This window comes from Apodemus sylvaticus, chromosome 22, assembly GCF_947179515.1.
Source record: "Apodemus sylvaticus chromosome 22, mApoSyl1.1, whole genome shotgun sequence".
Taxonomy (NCBI): domain Eukaryota; kingdom Metazoa; phylum Chordata; class Mammalia; order Rodentia; family Muridae; genus Apodemus; species Apodemus sylvaticus.
The window spans coordinates 7,076,049-7,098,183 of record NC_067493.1 but is presented as its reverse complement, the minus strand read 5'-3'; the positions used below and the strand labels follow the sequence as shown (position 1 = coordinate 7,098,183).

Below are 22,135 nucleotides of genomic sequence, written 5' to 3'. Positions count from 1 at the left end.
ATAGATAATACATCAAAACTGCTTGACAAACCATGTAAAAAATTTCTAATCAAATTGAAAATTGCTTTCATTGAAAATACTTCTTGGTATTTTTGGGTATTCCAGTTTTCTAGGTTAATATCCACTTATTAGTGAGTGCATACCATGATTCACCTTTTAAGTCTGGGTTACCTCACTTAGTATGATGTTCTCCAGCTCCATCCATTTGCCTAAGAATTTCAAGAATTCATTGTTTCTAATGGCTGAATAGTACTCCATTGTGTAGATATGCCACATTTTTTGCATCCACTCTTCTGTTGAGGGATACCAGGGTTCTTGGAAAATACTTCTTATAAAATTGAAGAAATATACAGAAAATTTATTTAAATTAAGATTTGGCATTGAAAATAAATACACATAAAAAGTTGACAAAGAAAACTAAATGTGTAGGCAAACTCAATTTTAGGAAAAAATTGAAAAATAAAGTGTTAAAATTGAAGAATATGTTGGAAAATAATAATGGTAAAAGATAAATCATCTTTACTAAATCAAGAACTTACACTTTTCTTATTAAATTAATGATTTTCATGGAAAATATTTCTGATAAAATTGAAGCAGTGTATAGGAAAATAGTGTTAAAGATTTATCATGGGAAATTATTCAGATAGTATTGTGTACATAAAAACATCTCTAAATAATTGAAAAATTAAATAGAAATATTTTCTGTTAAAATTAAAGTTTCTCTTAACTAATATTCAAGTAATATTGAAGAAATATATATAGATATGTGTTAAAATTGAAGAATTAGTTGGAAAATAATAATAGTAAATTAGTAAACATAGAAAATATACTTAGAACATTGTCTAAGAACCTAGAAACAATTTTAATAAAATTGAAGATTTTGATGGAAATATTTCTAATACAATTGAAGTAATATACAGGAAATACAGTATAATTTAAGATATCAGAAAAGATAATACAGATGAAATATTAGACATATAAAATATTTCTAAACTAATTGAAAAGGGTAGTAGAATCATTTACTGAAGATATTTGTGAAAAAATTAAGTAGAACTTGAAATAGTGCAGGTTTTAATTGAAAAATAATACAGATAAATGGTAGACATTGAAGGGAGCTAGGATTTCTCAGAATCCATAGTTGAGGCAGCAGGCAGACTTAGAGCCCGGGCACGCCAGACAAGCTTGAAGCAAGGTTGTGATTGAGTCATTCCACAAACAGACCGGCCATAAAAGATAAGGGACATGCCTGGGAAAACTCCTATGGGTCATACACCATCTGGACTGGAGTCTCCTCTCTCCTGTCTCTTGGATGCAGTTTACTAATGTCGAAGTGACCTCCTGCTAACAAAATAAATCACCCTCCTACATTGCTGATGGTCCGAGCTGTATGTATGCCAAAAAGCCCCTCCGTGCGCCAGAATTCCCCAACAATGTTTGTATCAGCAAATCATGTGTGACCACGCCAAAACGCCTTGACTTTTCCTATATAATCCCCTAACTTTTGAGCCTCAGGGTCCACTCCTCTGTCTCCTGTGTGAGATACATGTCGGCCCTGGAGCTCTGATAATAAACTGCCTCCTGTGTTTCCATCAAGTTGGTCTCTCATGTTTCCTTGGGTGTACACTATCCCGAGAACGGAGTGGGGGACTCCCCAAAAAGGAGGTCCTACATTTGGTGGCCCGTACGGGGATATAGGTGGCACCCAGGAACCTCGAAGACCCCCTTGGAGGTATGTTTGTATGTGTGTGCGCTGGCAATGTTTTTGTTCTAAATGTCCTGAGTGTCTGAGTGCCGCACCTCTGTGTGTGTGTTTTGGTTTCAGTTTGTTAACAGATAGGAGTGGAAGCAGAATTCCACTCCACAGTTTGTTTGCAGCTGCCCCTGCAGGCCATAAGGACCCAGCTGCCACAGAGGGAGACGTCCTAGAGTCCCGGAGGCTGCAAGCTTGGAGGACTCTCCAAGGGTGATGGAACGGTCAGGGGGACCTGACTGTGGTTTTCAGGAACGAAGGGGACAGAGTGCTTCTTCTACCGAGAAGGGAGTGGAAGCAGAATCCCACCCCGTCAGAAGTTGTGTTTGGCTGTTTAAGTCCAGACACGAACGAGTGTGCTTGGACGTGCTAGTGTTTATTGTTTGTGTTTTGTTCTTGTACCTTTTGTTTTTTGTTTTTGTCATGGGGAAGACAGTGACAACCCCTTTGTCTTTGACTAAGGACCATTGGATGGAAATTAGGGCTTGAGGACGGAATTTATCAGTAGAAATTAGGAAAAAGCAGTGACAGACCTTTTGTGCCTTGGAATGGCCTGATTTTGGGGCTAGGATGGCTGCCCATAGGAACGGTTAAGGTGTGTATAACACCTGCCCAGGATCTTCTGGCTTTCATATTTTCTGATATGAAGTCTGGTGAAATTCTGATAGACCTGTGTTTATGTTACTTAACCATTCTCCCTTACTGCTTTAAATATTCTTTCTTTGAATTGTGCATTTGGTGCATAGATTATGTGAGAGTAGAAATTTCTTTTCTAGTCCAGTCTATTTGGAGTTCTTTAGTTGTCTGATATATTCATGGGCATCTCTTTCTTAAGGTTAGGGGAGTTTTCCTCTGTAATTTTGTTGAAGATATTTACCGGCCCTTTAGGTTGGGAATTTTTGCTCTCTTCTGCATCTATTACCTTAGATTTGGCCTTCTCATTTTGTCCTGGATTTCCTGGATATTTTTGGTTAAGGAATTTTTGCATTTACATTTTCTTTGACTATTCTGTCAGTATTTTCTACGGCATCTTCTACACCTGAGATTCTTTCTTCTCTTTCTTGCATTTTATTGATGTTTGCATCTACGACTCCCGATCACTTTTCTAGGTATCCTATCTCCAGGGTTGTCTCCCTTTATGAATTCTTTATTGTATCTATTTCCATTTTTAGATCCCGGATGGTTTTGTTCAGTTCCTTCCACTTTTTATTTGCCTTTTTCTGAAAACCATTAAGGGATTTTTGTTTGCCCTCATTAAGGGATACTGGATGTTTTCCTGTGTTCTGTATATCTTTAAGAGAGTTATTTCTGCTCTTCTTAAAGTCCTCTATCGTCATCAGGAGATATCATTTTAAATCAGAGACTTCCTTTTCTTGTGTGTTGGGGTATCCAGGGCTTGCTCAGGTGGGAGAACTAGATGTTGATGATACCAATTTGCCATGGGTTCTGTTGCTTATGATCTTGCCCTTGTGTCCTGCTCTCTGGTTATCTCTGATGTTAGCTGATCTGTCTCTGATTGAGGCTTGTCTCTCCTGCGAGTCTGTGTGTCAGTACTCCTGAGAGAACAGTTCTCTCCAGGAGGAATTTTTGTATGGAAATAATTGGCATATAATCAGCTACCTCCAAGGTGCAGACAGCATCTAGAAGGATCCTGTCCCCAGCTGTCCCTTGGTTCCTGGGTTCTGATGGCTCTGTGTGGCTCTCTCATGGTCCGGGGATTTGAGCAGAGGTGGAGCTTACAGGTGTGATGGAATTTCTGGGAGATCAACTCTCTCCACACAGAATTTGGATATGGATCACTGTGGCAGGGGATCAGCTCTGGGTGCAGGCAGAGAATAAAAGGATCATGTCCCAGGCTGCTGCTCAGTTCTGTCGAACTGAGTGCTCTGTCGGGGTCGCTTTGAGCAGAAGTGGTATTCTTACCTCTACTCACAGGCTTATCAGAACTCCTGGGAGACCCGCTCTCTCACTACAGTATTTGGGTATGGAGAACTGTGACACAGGATCAGCTCTCACACTTAGTGTTTGGAATATAGTGTGACAAGAAAATTTTATTTATGCTCTAAATTATTTGGGGATCTATAGGCTTCTTATATGTTGATGGCCTTTTTTTTTAGTTGAAGAAGGGTTTTTTAATGAGGTTTTTGGAGATTTTTTTTCTAATACTTTGAGCTGTGTGTTGGAGGATTGAGACATGCTATTGGAGAGACAGGAGAAGAGGAATGGGCTGGGGAATTCTGGGATTGTGTACCAGGAGAGTGGTAACAACTGAACTAAAAAAAATGGAAGTAATAAAAAGTAAAAGAGTAAATAAAAATAAGACTGAAACATCTCTAATATTCAAAAATATGTGGATTTAAAAATATGTAGATTTAACCTAATATGGTGACAGCAATCCAAAAGCAGCAGTCATCAGATTTAATACAAGCCCCCTCAAATTCTCAGCTCAATTTTTTGCAGACATTTCAAGGACAAATAATACAGATAACATCAAGGAAAAGTGTTCTAACAGCACCATGGTTGTAGATCTCAGATGAACAGCTATGTTCTGCTATTCTATCCTCAGTATATGGTCGGTTTTGACTCTAAGGAGGCTGGTTCCAAGGATGTCCACAGCTGCGGCTGAATCCAGACCAGAAGGAGTCCATTTTAACTCGCCCTGACTGTGCTCTGTCTCGTGGCTAAGACAGGACTATAGTGAATTCATTTTTAGTATCATTTTTATTTTATGTGCTTGGATGTGTTGCCTGCGTATATCTTTGTGCAGTTCCTGCAAGGCCAGAGGAGCATCAGATCCTTTGGGACTGTATTTACAGGAGTGGATCGCCTACCAAGTTGTTCTAGGAATGAAAAATGTTTTCTTTTAGTTCACAATGTTCTTCACTAGCTTTCTGCTGGTCTACCTGCACTTTTATTGAAAAATTATTTTAACTTTTAATTAAAGTATATTTTGTTATGTCTTGTGCTGTCCCATTGCCTTCACTACATCTACCAAGTCAATCATTTTAAGTATGTTTTAGAAAGTATGTACAAATATAAGAATACTATATGCTGAGTGCATTTCTGTTGGTTGTGTGTATATGGTCCAGGGATGAACAATTAGGTGAAGACGTGCATAGGATAAGCAATTTGAAAAGTCTCTCTGCCTCAGGCTAATTCTCCCACTTGAGAGACACTTGCTGTGTTTCCACTTTCATGGTCAACCCATATCCCTCTGGAATCATAAAACAAATTAAACTCATTCAGAGGTAACCTTAGACGTTATAATTTATGAGTACAACACAAAAGGCACTAGTACACGCCATAAATTTTTACAACTGCAAAAGTTCTTTCATGTAACTTAAGAGCATTGTGAAATACAAAAAGGTTTCCTTACTGTTGCCTTCATGTGTCTTTCCTCAATACCTGTTACAAGTGCAAATAAAATCGAGGGGCATCATAAAGTTTAAATTGATTCTTGACACTTGTCACAGTTTTTTTCTTTTAAGAAAAATATATAATCTTCAGTGAAACAATGTAAGTGTGTTGCTTCAGATCTTGACTAATTCTTTGTAGTCACAGATTAGGTTTGGTAATCTTGATTGTTTTCAAAGACTACTGTAAAATGTAAGGGCTTTAGTAGATTGATTGCATACCAAAGAGTTTCCTCTTGTACAACGATGCCAGAAAGTGCAAAACATTAACCCATCGTCTAAATTTATGGGGTTTATCTGAATTATGACTTTTCTTATGACTTCTTCATAGTATTTTTCTAAGACTACTGTTACAAGCAGAGGCTTTAACACATTTCTTATGCATAGCGTTTCTCTCCAGGATGGGTTCATTTATATATCTATAGATAAATGTGTTGTGAAAATGTCTTATCATACTTATTGCATTTGTAAGATGTGTTCTGTTGTACATTTGATATGATGTATTTAATATATATATATATATATATATATATATATGATGACTTACATATATATGTGCGTGTATATGTATGACTATAATATATAAATGTTGGGAACAAGCAAAAAGAAATTTGTCCTAAGGACTGCCTTTTTGCTAACAACGTCCATTTAAACTTAAGTTCAAACTAAATTTAAGTGCCAGGTTATAGCTGACCTTACTACTTAACAATATCTAGGTAGCTTTCATTACTCATGATTGTTCTCCAAAACATAACAACTATTCATAACCGTAATTTCCATTACTCCTGTTTTATTCCTCAAAATATAATGCTTGTTCCTATCCACCAAAGAACATATGACTATGATAGGCGAGAACATTACATCTATATTCTTTCTGTCCAAGGTCATAGGTTCAACTGAATTATCAAATTTTATTATAAGTTACTAGGGGAGAAATGTCCACAAAAGCAAAATGATGAATACATTTTTTAAAAGGATATGCAAATTGTATTTCTTCCAGAGTAAACAAAGTAAGTGAATGAGTTAAGATTTTATGGAGAAAGTTTACCAGATTGGCAGATATGATACTTCCAGCCATCACTAGAGGAGCCAGTGAGAGTGATTTTAAAACTAGATACATGCACTGTAATCCAAGATTTGATAGATATGTGCCAAACTTTCACATAAATCTTTAACTATTTTTTAAGAAATATGATTTCTCCCTGAAATTTTGGATAGAATTTCTGTCTGGTCTTATTAAAATGATGTAGACCTTGGGCACAAAGATGCATCCAAGCATCCCTGTACTGGATGGCAAGATGGAGAAGATCTCCACAGCAACCATGACCTTGTCCTTGGTGCTATGGTAGACAGGGAGGAAGGTGACCCAGACACTGCGGAACACCAGCAGGCTGAAGGTCAAGTACTTGGCTTCGTTGAATGTGTCAGGCAGATTCCTTGCAAAGAAAGCAACAGTGAAGCTTCCAAGGCCAGGCAGGCCAAGTATCCCAGGACACAGTAGAATGCAGCAACTGAGCCCTTGTTGCACACAGTGATGATGTGGCCATACTCAGAATGTTCATCAATATCAACAATGGGAGGAGAAACACCTAGCCATATTGCACACAGAATACAATGAAACAGGGAGCATATGGGAATAATGTAGTTGGATGTTCCAGATACAAGGAATATTCTCAACCTTCTTCCGGGGTCTGTGACTTTGCAAGCCAGAACCACAGTGACTGCTTTGGCCAGAGCTGTGGAAACAGCCACCCTGAAAACAATACCCAATGTAATTTGCTCCAAGATACAGGTTGATTTGTTAGGATGGCCAATGAAGAAAAAGGAACACAGAAAATGAGGGAAATAAATAATAGGTAGTTGAGGATTCTGTTATTGGCCCTCACAATAGGAGTGTCATGGTGCTTGACAAAGACACAGAGTACCACAGCTGTGAATGCAGAGAAATAGAAGGCTATTAAGGCAAGAGCCATACACAAGGGGTCTTCGTAGCTTGGAAACATTACACATTTGTGAATGCATTTTTTGTGTTCCGTGTTGGCATACTGGTATTTTGTCCCATCACAATGTCCCACTGTCCCATCACAGTGCCCCACTGTCCCGTCATAATTCCCCACTGTCCCATCACAATGACACATTGTCACATCACAATTCCCCATTGTCCCATCACAATGTCCCATTGTCCTTTCACAGTGCCCCACTGTCCCATCACAGTATCCCATTGTCCCATTACAGTATCCCATTGTCCCATCACAGTATCCCATTGTCCCATCACAGTGCCCCATTGTCTCATCACAGTGCCCCATCACAGTACCCTACTGTCCCATCACAATGCCCCATTGTCCCATCACAATGTCCCATTGTCCCATCACAATGCCCCATTGTTCCATCACAGTGTCCCACTGTCCCATCACAATTCCCCACTGTCCCATCACAATGTCACATTGTCACATCACAATGCCCCATCGTCCCAAACCAATGCCCCACTCTCCCATCACAATGCCCCACTGTCCCATCACAATGCCTCATTCTCTGATCATAGTGCCCCTCTATCACATCACAGTGACAAAATGACCCATCACAATGCCCCCTGTCCCATCACAATGATACATTTTCACATCACAATTCCCTGATGTCCCATCACAATGCCCCACTGTCCCATCACAAGGCCCCACTGTCCCATCACAATTCCCCACTCTCCCATTCCAATGTTTTTATTAGTCAGGGTTCTTCTGAGTCACAGAACATATGGGTGGTCTCTATATATTTAGGGAGTTTCTCGAGGACTCACAGTCTGCAGTCCAACTCCCCAACCATGGTCAGCAGTTGCTCTAGATACACGTCCAAGGATCGAGCAGTCGCTCAGTCCCATGAGGCAAGCAGGCAAAGAAGAGTGTCTGCCTCCTTCCAATGTCCTTATGTAGGTCTCCAGGAGAGGGTGTGGCCCAGATTTAAGGCTGTCAGTCTCCAGCAGGGGGTGTGGCCCAGATTAAAGGATTCTCAGTCTCCAGCAGGGGACTTGGCCCAGATTAAAGCAAAGTGCTACTGTGACTTTAATCCCAAATGATCTTGAACTTGGAGATCTCCTTATCTCAATCTTTTGGAATTCACAGAAACTATGCTTCAAAATCTCCTCGCTAAGATCCAGGTCAGAAACTTGTATCTCTGAGCCTCCAGATTAGGATCACAGGTGAGCTAATTCTGGATTAATTTTGAGACTGTATTTCGGATTCTTAACATTCAAGGCAAAAAATTATCTTTTCCATGAGAATATGAAATTTATAACTATATGGCCACATAGGGCTTCACAGCTATATCCTTCCCATGCAAGGAAGGACTCTAGAGACCAGGCTAGAGATCACTGTCCATGCTCAGGCTTGGTGGTCATTATCTCCCTCCAGAAAACACTCATCTCCTGGATAATAGGAACTGTGATCTGCAAAGATTAAAGGGGTGTTGTTAGATTTGTGACATTTAGTCCACACCTGGAGGCAGTCGTGTGTGATATACTGTCGTTAATTCAGTTATAGAATATTTTTGGAAATGTCTGAGGGACAGATGAGAGCTGTTTAGGAAATGGAGAATTTGGACATATGTTGACAAATTTAGATACACAACTGTTGGGGAGTGTCTGGTGAGATGGGTTTCTCACAGCCTGACTGACAGAGCATCAGATACATAGAATACACTGTAACCTTTGTTTTCATCTCTCGGTCAGAGTGTCAGCTTTCTCAACAACTTGGAATCCTGGCTGGGTAACAAATCCAAGTGAGGATTGCGGTGTCTCCAGAGTCCTAATAGGCACACTAACTTTTGTGCTTTTTTCTTTGTAGTGGGAAGGGCCAAGTACAATGACTTATCTTCCACCTTGTAATTAATGTTTCTGTGTACCCTACACCACTAGATTCCTAAGCATTTTACTGAATTAGAAGACTACTCAATTTTAGGAGGATTTATTTTCAGTCCTCTGATGCCCTTATGGATTAACAATGAGTTCAAATTAATTGACACCTTGTGCTCTCTTGGTAATTTCTACATAATGTGCACTTTATATCATTAATATGTTATTTATCGGAAGACACAGATGATCAAGATCCCTTCTACCTTATTTAAGACACAGGACTGCAAACATAATATATTCTCAAGGCAAAAATATAAAGGTATACCACTGTCAATGCCAAATAAAGCAAATTGCTTCTAAAATAAAACAAATTGCATCAATTAAATTGATGTTAATGGAGATAAATTGGCTAAAAGGCATTTACTAGATCAGTAACTACACACCATGTACCAAGAGATGTGCTCATCTTCTGAAGTAAGGATTTCACTAAGTCAATTTTTAGCCTAGCTGCCTCCTCTCTTCACTGTTCACCACAGTGCTGACATCTAGGCTATGAACTGCTCTACAGGTTTCTGATTTATTTCTCATACTCAGATGCTTTTGCTCCAGCTCTCAATCTCTGCTTCCACCTCATTAGGCTTCTCTTGAGATAAACAATGCCAGTGTCTTGTTTGAAAGCAGGCTTTGCTGCTGCTTAATAAGAAAACAAAACCTCATGCTGGCCATTATGTGATGTATCTTTTATACGGCAGGTTTTCATGGCCTTCCCCTACCAGACAACCTCCAGATCCATGTGTGACCTCTGTATCTGGACCACAAATATGTATTTAATAACTATATTTTAAAAAAATGTAGCTACTTTGACCAAGTTGGGGGAGCCATCATGAGCGATGTTACCATAGTGAAAGAAGGTTGGGATCAGAAGAGGGGTCTTTCACCATTGTTGCTAACCTGACTCTACTGACCTGGACTGCTGATGTATCCATGACATGTTTGTGAGTGGCTTGATCTGCCACTGCCTGCTGACCTGTGAGCCAAACTGCCAATTTCTAGACAATATGGACAGGAGTTTCTCCAAAGGACCTTTTAAAACAGAGTCCTGTTTAGTGGCACCTACAGGTGGAAAGGAAGCACAGGATTCATAAGATGGCAGCTGGGAGAATATGAAAAGAAATTGGAGGCCAAGATACTTCCTTTTGAAGACAGATGGGTCATTCATAGGCCATAAGGAGAAACATCAAGATGTGGACTTACCTTATCCTATCAACAACTTCTCAGTGGTAAACTGAGTCATCACTAGAGAATTGTAAGGGCAGCAGTAGCAGCAGCAGCAGTAGCAGCAGCAGCAGCGAATCCAACCCCTAAAACTGATCTGCAAAGCCCCATTTCTCCAAGTTGTGGGGTAAACAGGAGCTGGAGGAACTACAGGAGATGAATGGAGAGGCAGCAGAGAGAGAAGCTGGGGGCCTGGAGAAGCTGCAAGTTGTATGGGATAACAGAGATGGAAATAGAGTAGTTGGAGTTCTGCCCAATCTAGGCTTGTACCTTATTTGGTTAACTGATTGAGCTAAGCTTTCTTATATTGGGGATTTGGGTTGGAAACAAAGTAGCAACAAACCATAGGAATTAGAGTGAAATTATTACACATTTTAGGACATACCTGTTGTGTAGACTATTTGTCACATGTTATACTTTTGATTAAACTGTGACTTTTTTTGGAAGGAACAAGAACCAGGACTATTGAGTATCCTCTGCCATCATAATTTTCAATCCATTTCAATCATCAGACAGAAACAATAATTAAAGACACCTTGTTGTGGGAAATATTCATTAATTATTTATTTTTTTACTACACTTGAATCATAAAGGTAAAAATAAAAGACACAAAAGACACTCTGGGAGGCAGAGGCAGGCGGATCTCTGAGTTTGAGGCCAGCCTGGTCTACAGAGTGAGTTCCAGGACAGCCAGGGCTACACAGAGAAACCCTGTCTCGAAAAAAACCAAATCCAAAAACAAACAAAAAAAAAAAGACACAAAAGACTTGGTATTTATAATAAGACTTAAAGCTCTACAGTTGGACAGACTATGTTGTATAGTTCCTGTTAATAACAGTGAGACATGACTTGCCATGTTCTAACTAGGCTGCTCATACACCCAGGCCAGTCCTCCTGGCCAATCCACCAAACCCATGGCCCATTTTTCTTCCTCTTCTCTCTCCTTCATGGTCTCAACCTCAGACACCAAGCCTGGGAACTGAAGCACCATCTACCTTTCTTATCCCCCGTATTAGGCTTTATGCATTTTAATAATTAAACTTGGAAGGCACGGAAGAAATGATATCATTATAATCCCAAAATTATTGTAAAATGTACCATGCTTCATGGCCATGTGTCCAGAGTCTACGATCTCGTATTAGAACACATAAATTTTGCTTATAATTTTTTCTCTCAAGCTGAATAGTTTAAATCTTGAAAATAATTTTCCTTGTAGATAGGGACTCATCATGATGCCCAGATTTCCAATTTTGGTGGAACTAGTGTAACTACAGCAATATGGTTTAACATAAATTATTTTTAACAAAACATTACCAAAAAAAACTTAAAGTATATTGGTTAAACATAAAGTATTTTATCTAGATTCTTGATTGTCTAGTGTGCAGATCCAAGAAATGGCCAGTCAGGACATTTATTGATCATCTACAATTAACTACCTCTCAACTCCTTACTAATACAAATCAGAGTCAAAGCAGGGAAGCTTTTACCTTCTTTTTCCAACCCTTTTTGTACTGTGACCAGCCATGCTTCAAAGATGGACTTAGAAATTGATTCTAGCACAGGCACCTCTTCATTTTAAGCCCCAAGAAGAGGGAGAGGTTGGAGGAAACCCACTTACTGTTTTATTATTGCTTTTTACTGAACAGTCAATGAATAGTCTGTAAGAGTTGAAAGACACATGTTCCTGCACTGAGTAGCAGAGAAATGATGGGGTGCTCAAAGCAATTTTCAATTACATGAATAGAGGAAGCCTCAGCTACAGACAGCTTTTCTGAGGACAGAAATAAACAATCAATAGGACTTGAAAAAAAAACATGAAGGGATTCTTAATTATCTGGAATTGTAGGGGAATTAAACCAAACAAGAGATTATAACAGTAATGCGTTTGAGATTAATTATTGAATTTTTAAAGAAATAAAGATAGAATCAATTAGGTAGTATTCATTCTGTTTCTATCATGGTTTCTTAGGTGGTCCCCACAATAAATTTCATTGTATGGAAACAAACTATTATATATCAAGTTCATCCACATGCAAAGGAACTTTTCACTTCGAGAAGTGATAACACCATTCCATTCCATGATGTTGGCAAAAGATGATGTAATAAGGACAAACATTGATCCCTCTCTGGTTAATGACTGTGGGTCCATTTATATTAACAAAGAAGGTCTTAAATATCCCAACATTGCTGCATTATAAGACAAAGGCTTTGAAGCCAACTATAAGAAGTTCCTCGAGGTCCTTAAAGAGGAAATGACTAAATCACTTTAAGAAATCCAGGATAACACATTTGGAGGAAATCAAGCAATACATGAAAGACAGCCAGGAAAACAGAAAAAATAAGTGCAGGAAACCAATAAATTCTGTGAGTAGAGTCAAGAAAACATAAACCAAGGGTTGAAAGAAACAAACTCTTAGGGACTATGAAATAGAAGCAATGAAGAAAATACAAACTGAGGGAATAATGGAAATAAAACTTTAGGTGTGAACATTGGAACCAGTGAGGCAAGGTTCACTGAGAGAATACAGAAATGGAAGACAAATCTCAGGCATTGAAGCAACAATAGAAGGGATGGACACATCGGCCAAAAAAAAAGCTAAATCTAATACTTTCTGACATAAAATATCCAGAAAATCCAGGACGCTGTGAACGGACAAAACATTAGAATGCTAAGAATAGAGGAAGAACACTAGATCAAAGTTTCAGAAAGTATTGGAAACAAAAACATACAAATTCCGCAACCTAAATAGCTAGGTACCTATCAAAGTACAAGAATTATAAAAGCACCAAACAGAATGGACCATAAAATGAAGTCTCTTCCCTGAATAATAATCAAAACATACAATAAAAGAAATAATATTAAAGGCTGCAAAGGTATAAAAGCCAAAAAACATATGAAGTAAGATGTATTGGAATCACAGATAACTTTTCACTGGAGTCTGTTAATGCTAGAAAAGTTTGAACACATGTGCTGCAGAAACTACAGATGTGGAGATTATTATATGTAGAAAAAGTTTAATCAACACAAATGGAAAAATAAGACAGTCCACAATAAAGTCAAATTTGAGTAATATCTGTCTACAAATACAGACGACCTACACAAAGTGATAGAAGAAGTATCCAACTCAAAGCAGTTAATGATACACAGGTTGCAAAATATCTTGTGCTATCTGCAAAAGAAGGGAAATTGGACGGACACACACACACTAATACCAACACAACCAGCAGTATCCACAATAACAATAACAACAACAACAAAATTCCAGAAGTTAACAATCGCTATTCATTAACTCTTTCAATATCCATTATCTCAATTCACCAATAAAAAGGCACAGGCTAACAAAATGGATGCTACCAGAAACCTATCCTTCTGTTGTATACAGGAATTACAACTTAAAATAAAGAACAGACATTGCTGCAAGGTAAAGGGGTGCCAATACATACTCAAATGAAATCAAGTGAACCAAAAAAGCAAGCTGGTATAGCCATTTTAGAATTTAGCAAAATAGATTTTTACACCCCCCTCAAATAATCAAAAGAATCGAAATGTTTTACATATTCCTCAAAGGAATAATATCACAAAAGATTACAATGTAATTTTGATTATCTTTGCCTAAAATACATGGTAAGCAACCTATGTAAAAGAAAAAAATTTTTGAGCTAAAATGATCTAATTACTCTCATACACAAATTCTAAGTGATTTCAATACCCATCTCAGCAATGGACAAATTCTCCAGACCAAAACTAAACAGAGACATATTCCTGCTAACTGATAGCATGGAAATGAATACAGCTGATATTTACAGAACATTCTACTGAAATAAAAGATAATATACCTTCTGCTCACCACCTCATGAAACTTATTCATAAACTGACCACATATTCAGACACATTGCCAGTTTTTATATATACAAGGAAATTGAAACAACGTCATGTGTCTTATCAGACCACCATGAATTACAGCTTGATATCAACAAAACCAGGAAGAATACAAGGCATAAAAACACACAGAACCTGCAAACCACACTACTGAATGAAAAATAGGTTAAAGCAGAAATAGAGGAAAAAATTAGAGATTTTCTAGAATCTAATGAATATGAATATGCACAATTCTATTTAACACCAGGAAAATAAAGTGGTTCTTAGAAGAATGTTTATAGCAAAAATGCCCATATTAAAAAAATTGGAAAGTTCATATATTGGTAACTTGAGAACATAATTTATAGTCTAGAACTGAAAGAAGTGAATGAACAATTATGAAATGGTGTAGACATCAAAAAATTATTCAACTGGGGGCTGAAATCAATAAAATAGAAAGAGAAGAAAATAAGGAATCAATGAATCATGGAGTTGATCCTATGATTATTTTATTAGACAAGACAGGCAATCCCTTATTGAAATATAGAGAATATCAAAGTTACTGAAATCTAAAATGAAAATGGGGAAAAATAACAGAAAATGAAAAAATTCACAGTACAATTAAAACCTAGTTTTTAAAAACCTGTCCTCCACTGATTTGGATATGCTGAAAAAATAGGTAATTCCTTGGATAGAATCAACTTACCATAATTAAATCAAACTAAGATAAACAACATTAAAAATGATTTATTTATGTATATAGACATATACAGCATTAGGTGATTTCATTAGGTGATGAAAATTCTCTGACAATATCCAACACCACTTTATGGACAAATACTTGGGGTAAATAAGGACACAATGAATATCTGTAAACATACTAACATCATGTTACAGCAAGTCTATAGCCAACATTAAATTAAAGGCAGAGATATTCAAAATTAATTCCACTAATTCACATACAAGACAAGGTGGTTCATTCTCTGTCCAAAGTTCTATCTAAAAGTTTAATTAGAGCAATATAACAGAAGGGGATGAACGCAATATGAATTAGAAAGGAGTAGGTAAAATTACATTTATTTGAAGATGACATAGTCATATGCATAATGAACCAAAATTACACAAAGGCAATTCCTGAGCTGATAGACATGTTCAGGAAAGTTGTTGGATATATAACTAACTAAAATATACAAAAAAAATTCAATGGCTAGGTGTCTGCATATATTTTTGTGGTTTTGATTTATAAGTAACAAGTTGACTACAAAAATTTCTTGTCATTTGAATTGTACTAGAGTTTGAATTGTGTTGGAATTCAGTCGATCCCATAACATAAATGCTTTACAACATTGATAACGTTCATAAAATTTCTCTCCAGTATGAATGGTTTCATTATGATGAACACTATAGAAGTGTACAAAGGCTTCATTATACTAAACACATTCATGAGGTTTCTCTCCAACACATTTTCCTTCATGAAAATGAAGACTACAGAATTGTTCAGTCTTAACAACATTAAATGAAGTCACAATATTTTTTTTCTTTCATTTCCATTGCTAAAAAAGAAATAATGAAAAAGGAAACTTGTATAAAAGACCCACTTAGTTGAGAGTTCTGCATCTTAATCCAAAGGGAGCTAGGAAGAGATTGTCTTCCAGGGATCTAAGAGAAGGATCTCTTCAGCACTTGTAGTAATATCAAAGCCCACTAACACAGTGATGCACTTCCTCCAACAAGGCCACACTACTTCATAATATGACTCACTTACTGTGGCATATTTAAATTACTACATTCCACTTCGTGGCCATCTTATGATTGTCCAAACACATTAGAACATAGGTATCATACTTAAACAAGTAGAATACATGAGCTTCTACTTCAAAAACTGTATATAGCATTCTCAATAATGTGCAAAGATCAAAGACTCTTCTGAAATTAATCCTATCATGTAATCGTGTTCAAAAAAAGCACACCATGTATCTCCAAATTTACAGTTTATACTTCACCATTCCTAAAGGCAGCATAAGGAAATACTGGACCTAAATAAGACCAAACCAGCTGAGCAATCTCCAAACTCTGCGTCTCCACATCTGCTCTCAAAGTGTTCTTCAGATCTCCAACACCTTTCTGCTTTGTTCAATGTAGCAGAATTCTTTTTCTTTGAATAGTTTTATTCCCTTAAAGCAGTTTTCCTGAGCAGGTATGACACAGTTAAAATATCTCAAGATCTTAGGTGTCTCCAAAATAACTTCAGTATCAGAACTTCTCCTTTCAATGTCCAAGATCCACAAAGAATCTTCTGTGTTCCTCCAAAAAGATTGGGTCACGTTTCCCACATTGCCCCCTGTATCACTGTTAGCTCTGTTTGACACCACTCTCCTGATCCTTCTGTTCTTGCTGCCCATCCCCTGGTACTTGCACCTTCAGGATGCTGAGTTCTTCTGCTACAACAATGCCTGACCCATAGTCTCCCTTACACTTACTCAATGATGCCAAGCCTCAGCTGCTCTGCATGACAACTTCATGCTTTCAAAAACAATACAACCTGGTGATTCTTACATATGACGAAGTCCAACTGCACCACTAGGTCCTACCTTGATCTCTGTAGCACACATTCCTTGTCACTCAGAAAACACTTCCCAGAATATTTTAACACAGTGATGCTGATATCTTCTCCATCTCCTCTAATTCTTGAACTAAAACTATTAAGTATTCGTTGACTCACTAGTACATTCTATTTTGTCTTTAAATCCAGAGCCACATAGACAAAGCTGCTGAGTTCTGCCACTTGATGTGGCTGAAACATGGACACTTCTATTACATTATCATCCACTTTCTATTTTTCCAAAACTTCACTGCCTAAGCTTTATGGTCCTCGAACTTTCCCAGTACATTAACCTTGAACTCAGAGATCTGCAGGGCTCTGTATCCTGAATGCTGTGGTAAAAATCATGTCACAACGTGGCTGAACCTAAGCTTTTCATTTCAGATTCTAAATTGAAAACCCATAAAAGCAGTCAAGATCCATCCCTTCTCAGTTTGACACATATTTGTATTTTCAAATCTCCACAAGAAAACAAAACCAGGTAATAATAATTCATAAAATGATACAGTTTGTATTCCTACAACTGCAAATCCATATGTTTAGCTGGATGGAATCTTAACCTAATGCAGCCATTCCTTTAATACCATTGAATTTCCTTGATGACAGGATTTAACTTCATTCAACTTCCTGATGATGCCTTGCATTTTCAAACTTAGGTTTCTCTCCAGTACATAGAATTTGAAGACTTTTCCCTTGTGAATATATTACCACTTCGATTATATTCATAAGGTTAATGTGTTCTTTTATGATATTTAAGATTACTGGAAGCTGTAAAGGCTTTACCACATTGATTACATTTGTAAGGTTTCTCTCCAGTATGTGTTCTTTTATGTCTTTTGAGGTTACACTGAACTGCAAAGGCTTTACCACATTGATTACATTCATAAGGTTTCTCTCCAGTATGTGTTCTTTTATGATATTTAAGATTACTGGATGCTGTAAAGGTTTTACCACACTGATTACATTCATAAGGTTTCTCTCCGGTATGTGTTCTTTTATGATATTGAAGATTCCTGGATACTGTAAAGGCTTTACCACATTGATTGCATTCATAAGGTTTCTCTCCAGTATGTGTTCGTTTATGATATTGAAGATTACTGGCTACTGTAAAAGCTTTACCACATACATTACATTCAAAAGGCTTCTCTCCAGTATGTGTTCTTTTATGACACTTGAGATAACTGGATCTTGCAAAGGCTTTACCACACAGATTACATTCATAAGGTTTTTCTACACTATGAGTTATTTTATGTCTTTGGAGACTACCGTTACATGAAAAGGTCTTACGACATTGATTACATTCATAAGGTTTCTCTCCAGTATGTGTTCTTTTATGATATTGGAGATCACAGGGTCCTGCAAAGGCTTTACCACGTCGATTACAATTATTAGTTTTCTCTCCAGTATGTATCCCCAAATGATACTGAGGATGACTGGATCTTGCAAAGGCTTTACCACATTGATTATATTCATAGGGTTTCTCTCCACTATGACTTTTTACATGCCTGCAACAGTAATTGGCACATGTGAAATCTTTACTACATTCATTACCCTGATCAATTGTTTTATCAGTATGAATTAAGTTTACAATTTGGTTTTAATGGTATAGAAGCATCAGATCTTATGTTTTTATCGCATCATATGTTCTTGGTGTTGTCCTGCATTATGGGTTACTGAAGATACGTGTGATAGTTATTGCATGGATCATATTTATAACATCTGTTTTTATATGGCATTGCCATATGAAGAAATATACTTCCTATTGTACTTTGTATCTAAAGAAAAAAAGGAACAACTCAGAGATTCATAACACTGTTTCAATTCATAATATTTTCTGTACTGTAAATAATATCACATTCAAAGTGAACCAGGAGAAAGACAAGATTTTCCAAATTCTAGTACACAAAATAATTTTCTACAGTTTGATTTTGTGGAAGTTTGGCATAAAATTAGAAAACCAATTAATTACAAACTTCAATCATATTCAGAAAATTTGCCAAAAGTAAAATACTACATATTCCTGTATGGTTTTGGGAGAAAAAAATTACATTACTTATATCAATATCCCTATGCTCATGAGTCTATAATTCATTGTGATACATCATAAACCTATAAAAGAAGAACAAATGAAAGGTTTTCTCACATATTGCCTTCATATTTTTTGACATTTTGTTCCTCATAGACATCTGATACATGGATTAAGGTTTCTCCATGACAACAATCTAGACTTTCATAAACAGACCTCTGAATAAACTTATCAATGTCACTGAAAGAATACGAATATCACCAACTTTACCATGGAGTATTAGCTTATTATAGAGTTTTGGTCATACATTTACCATAATTTAATTTGTAACATCTAAATATTATGAGATTTTATAAAACTGAAGAATTACCACATAGCTCTAATGGAGCTATAAATCAAATTAAGTTATCTCTAAAGGCATTGTTTACTTGTCATCTTTATTAAGGGATTGCCTTGCATACACAATTCAGATAACCTACAATGAGATGTATGTTTTTGCAAGAATATTATAATCATAGCTACATGTAAAGGACTGAAATTTAATATGCTTGCTTTACTTTAGAGCATCCAGAAGATATTAAAATTTTGACAGAGGCATATTTGTATCAGTTTCAACAAGGAAATTACCTTTCATGACTTCTAAAATTTTGGCATTGTTCTTCAATATGATGGTCTTGCCAATAGGACCCTAAAACACAGTACCAGAACAGGAATGATATACTTTATTGCACGATATTGGAATTTAGGTAAAATTCAAGGTAGTGTTACTTTTCACAGCATTGAACCCAATTTATTCAACTCAATATTCCTGGCTCTCAATTAAAATAAAGGAGATGACCAATAACCAAGAATCATCTATTCCTTATTTTGAAAATCAAAAGAAATTTCAAAGTCTTACCTATAACAGTGAGGTTCCAGTAGGTCTCCAACATCACATCTTTGTAGAGATTTTTCTGAGAAGAATCAAGTAAATTCCATTCTTGGGCAGTGAAGTTCACATGCACATCATCATAAGTCACTGCATCCTAAAATGTCCCACACATGTGTACAACAAAAAATGATACTGATATCAGTATAAAAATAAAGGTGTGCTTTCTTGACAATATATTCGTTTAATTCTGGTGCTTCCTCCACTTACTTCTTGACACAGAAGTTATAATCTAATCACCATGTAATTTTTGAATAAAATTGAATGGTGTGGGGATACCCATGTGACCCACATTTTCTAACAGGAAAAGCAGAGGGGATTGAGAGGAAAGAGTTTGTGAGGGAAAAGGACCTTTCATGGAGACAGGGACTATGGATATGAAAAATATATAAACTATTGGAGATAGAAAAACTGTAAGGAAGAAATAAATATTTCCAGTCTATAATCACTGTCCTTTCTGAAAATTGGTATCTGGAAAGGCTCCTCATACAAGACCTTCCCAAAAACTACAATGGAAGCCAGACAGAACAGACAAATATTCAAAAACATCATCCTATCTACATGTTTAATTTTCAATCAACTGCATTGTGACCCTGGTCATAATAGGTTCACGCTCATCCTGTGGTGAAAATGCATTCCGTCTACTTTGATCCTCATAGTCTATAGGAGATCTCACACTGTTCAAAATTCTAAAGTCTCCTCTGAAACTCAAGGCAATATGTTGAAAGCCACATATTGCAAAGTCAGAAAGCATGTTGTATCCTTCCAACAAGCAATGGTACAGAATACTCCTTCCCTTCCAATAAATCGGAATTTGCACATATGGAGAGAAGTCTGGACCAAGGCAAGAAACACAGCAGGACAAACACCAAATCCTGTAGCTTCGTCTTAAACACATTGGACTTCAGTTTCTAAGGGCTTAGATGCTCCTCTTCCTGTAACTTCTCATACATCTCTCACTTTGGGAATTTCCAACCTCTGTATGTCTCTATTCTTAGAGGATTTATCAATGTCTTAGGTATCTCTACATCCTCTGGGTCCAAAATGCAACTTAAGCATCATCCTCACAACTTCTATGCAATGAACTCTCAGAGCATTAACTGAGACTCTGACTCTGCCAAAGATGGCTAGAATGCTGCAAAACTGAAACCATAAAGGAAGAACCCATGGCCTTGAAATTTTCATCTGTCAGTTTCCAGAACCAGCATAAAATGTGTGATCCTATCAAGGGTGGCTTCTACGTTGATGGACACTGTCTCACTTGGTCTACAATTGCAGCAGATTTTATTTAATGTTCCTTCCTGTTCCTGGGAAATAATTTGCTCACACGTTCAAATAAATCATGACCTAGCAGGAGGAAGAATTTCACTTAGGGTACCTCCTCAGGCATATACCCACCAAAACATTTGCTACAGAAAGTTCACATCTGTTTTATTTAAAAGAGCTAGAAACTTGAAAATGTCCAGATGCCACTCAACTGAAATATGGATAGAGAAAATGCATCTCATTTTCAAATTTTAATAATATTCAGCTATTAAAAGCAAGGGCATCATGAATTTTCTACGCAAATGGATACAACTAGAAACTATGACACAGTCTGAGATAATCCAGACACAAAAGGACAAACAGGTCTGTTCCCATTTACAAGTGAATATTAGTCATAAAGTATAGGATATCCACACTGCTCTCCATAGATCAAAAGAAGCAAACAGGAAGGAAGACCCAAAGGAGCATGGTTGAATCTCACTCAAAAGGGGGAATAAAGCAGTCATATCAGGAAGATAGAAGAGAGAGAACTGGATAAGAGAGCAGATAAGAAATGGGAAAGGAGAGAGAACAGGAACAGATGGGGTGAGAGACAAGAGAGGACCAGAGTGCCAAGACAATGAATTAAAATCTACAGCAGGTGTGGATGGAAGGGTGGTGTATCTTTAGGATGTGCTAAAGATAACAAATTGGAGGGCAATAAGGAGTCGATGGGGGGTAATCTTAGCAGAAATGCATGGTAATGAGATATGGACTCTGAAGATGCTAGATCCTGCAGTCTGACAGGACACTGAGTGGGGAGTTAAGGTCACAAACTGATCCAAAATCATTTCCACCCAATTTTTTCCTGTCTACTATTAATGCAGGTGAAAAGGTGGAGCAGACTATGAGGGATGGCCAGACTGTACCGTGCCCAACTTGAGACCCATCTCGTGGGCAAAATCCAATCCCTGACATTACTGAGGATATATGTTATTATACTTCCAGAGAGCAGCATAGCATTCTTGTCCTCTGAGAGTCTCTACCCAGCCCCTGACTGAAACAGATACAGACACCCACAGCCCTAAAAGAGCACAGCGGGTCTTTTGGAAGAGTTGGGGAAAGGATTGAGGGTCTCGGAATGAATAGGAAGTCCATAAGAAGACCGCCAGTGTCCACTAACCTGGACAATAGGA

At 37.3% G+C, this 22,135-nt stretch overlaps 1 protein-coding gene across 1 annotated transcript in view; it reads right to left on the bottom strand.

Moving 5' to 3' along the window:
- Window positions 1–21,889, bottom strand: part of LOC127673246 (zinc finger protein 431-like) — a 44,179-nt gene extending 22,290 nt beyond the window's left edge. Inside the window, exons 1-3 of the mRNA XM_052168837.1 lie at window positions 21,869–21,889; window positions 19,394–19,454; window positions 17,476–18,189 (exon numbers count right to left, since the gene is read on the bottom strand). Coding sequence (XP_052024797.1) covers window positions 17,476–18,189; window positions 19,394–19,454; window positions 21,869–21,889 — 796 coding nt within the window. The remainder of the gene's footprint in view (window positions 1–17,475; window positions 18,190–19,393; window positions 19,455–21,868) is intronic.
- Window positions 21,890–22,135: the final 246 nt, after the last annotated feature.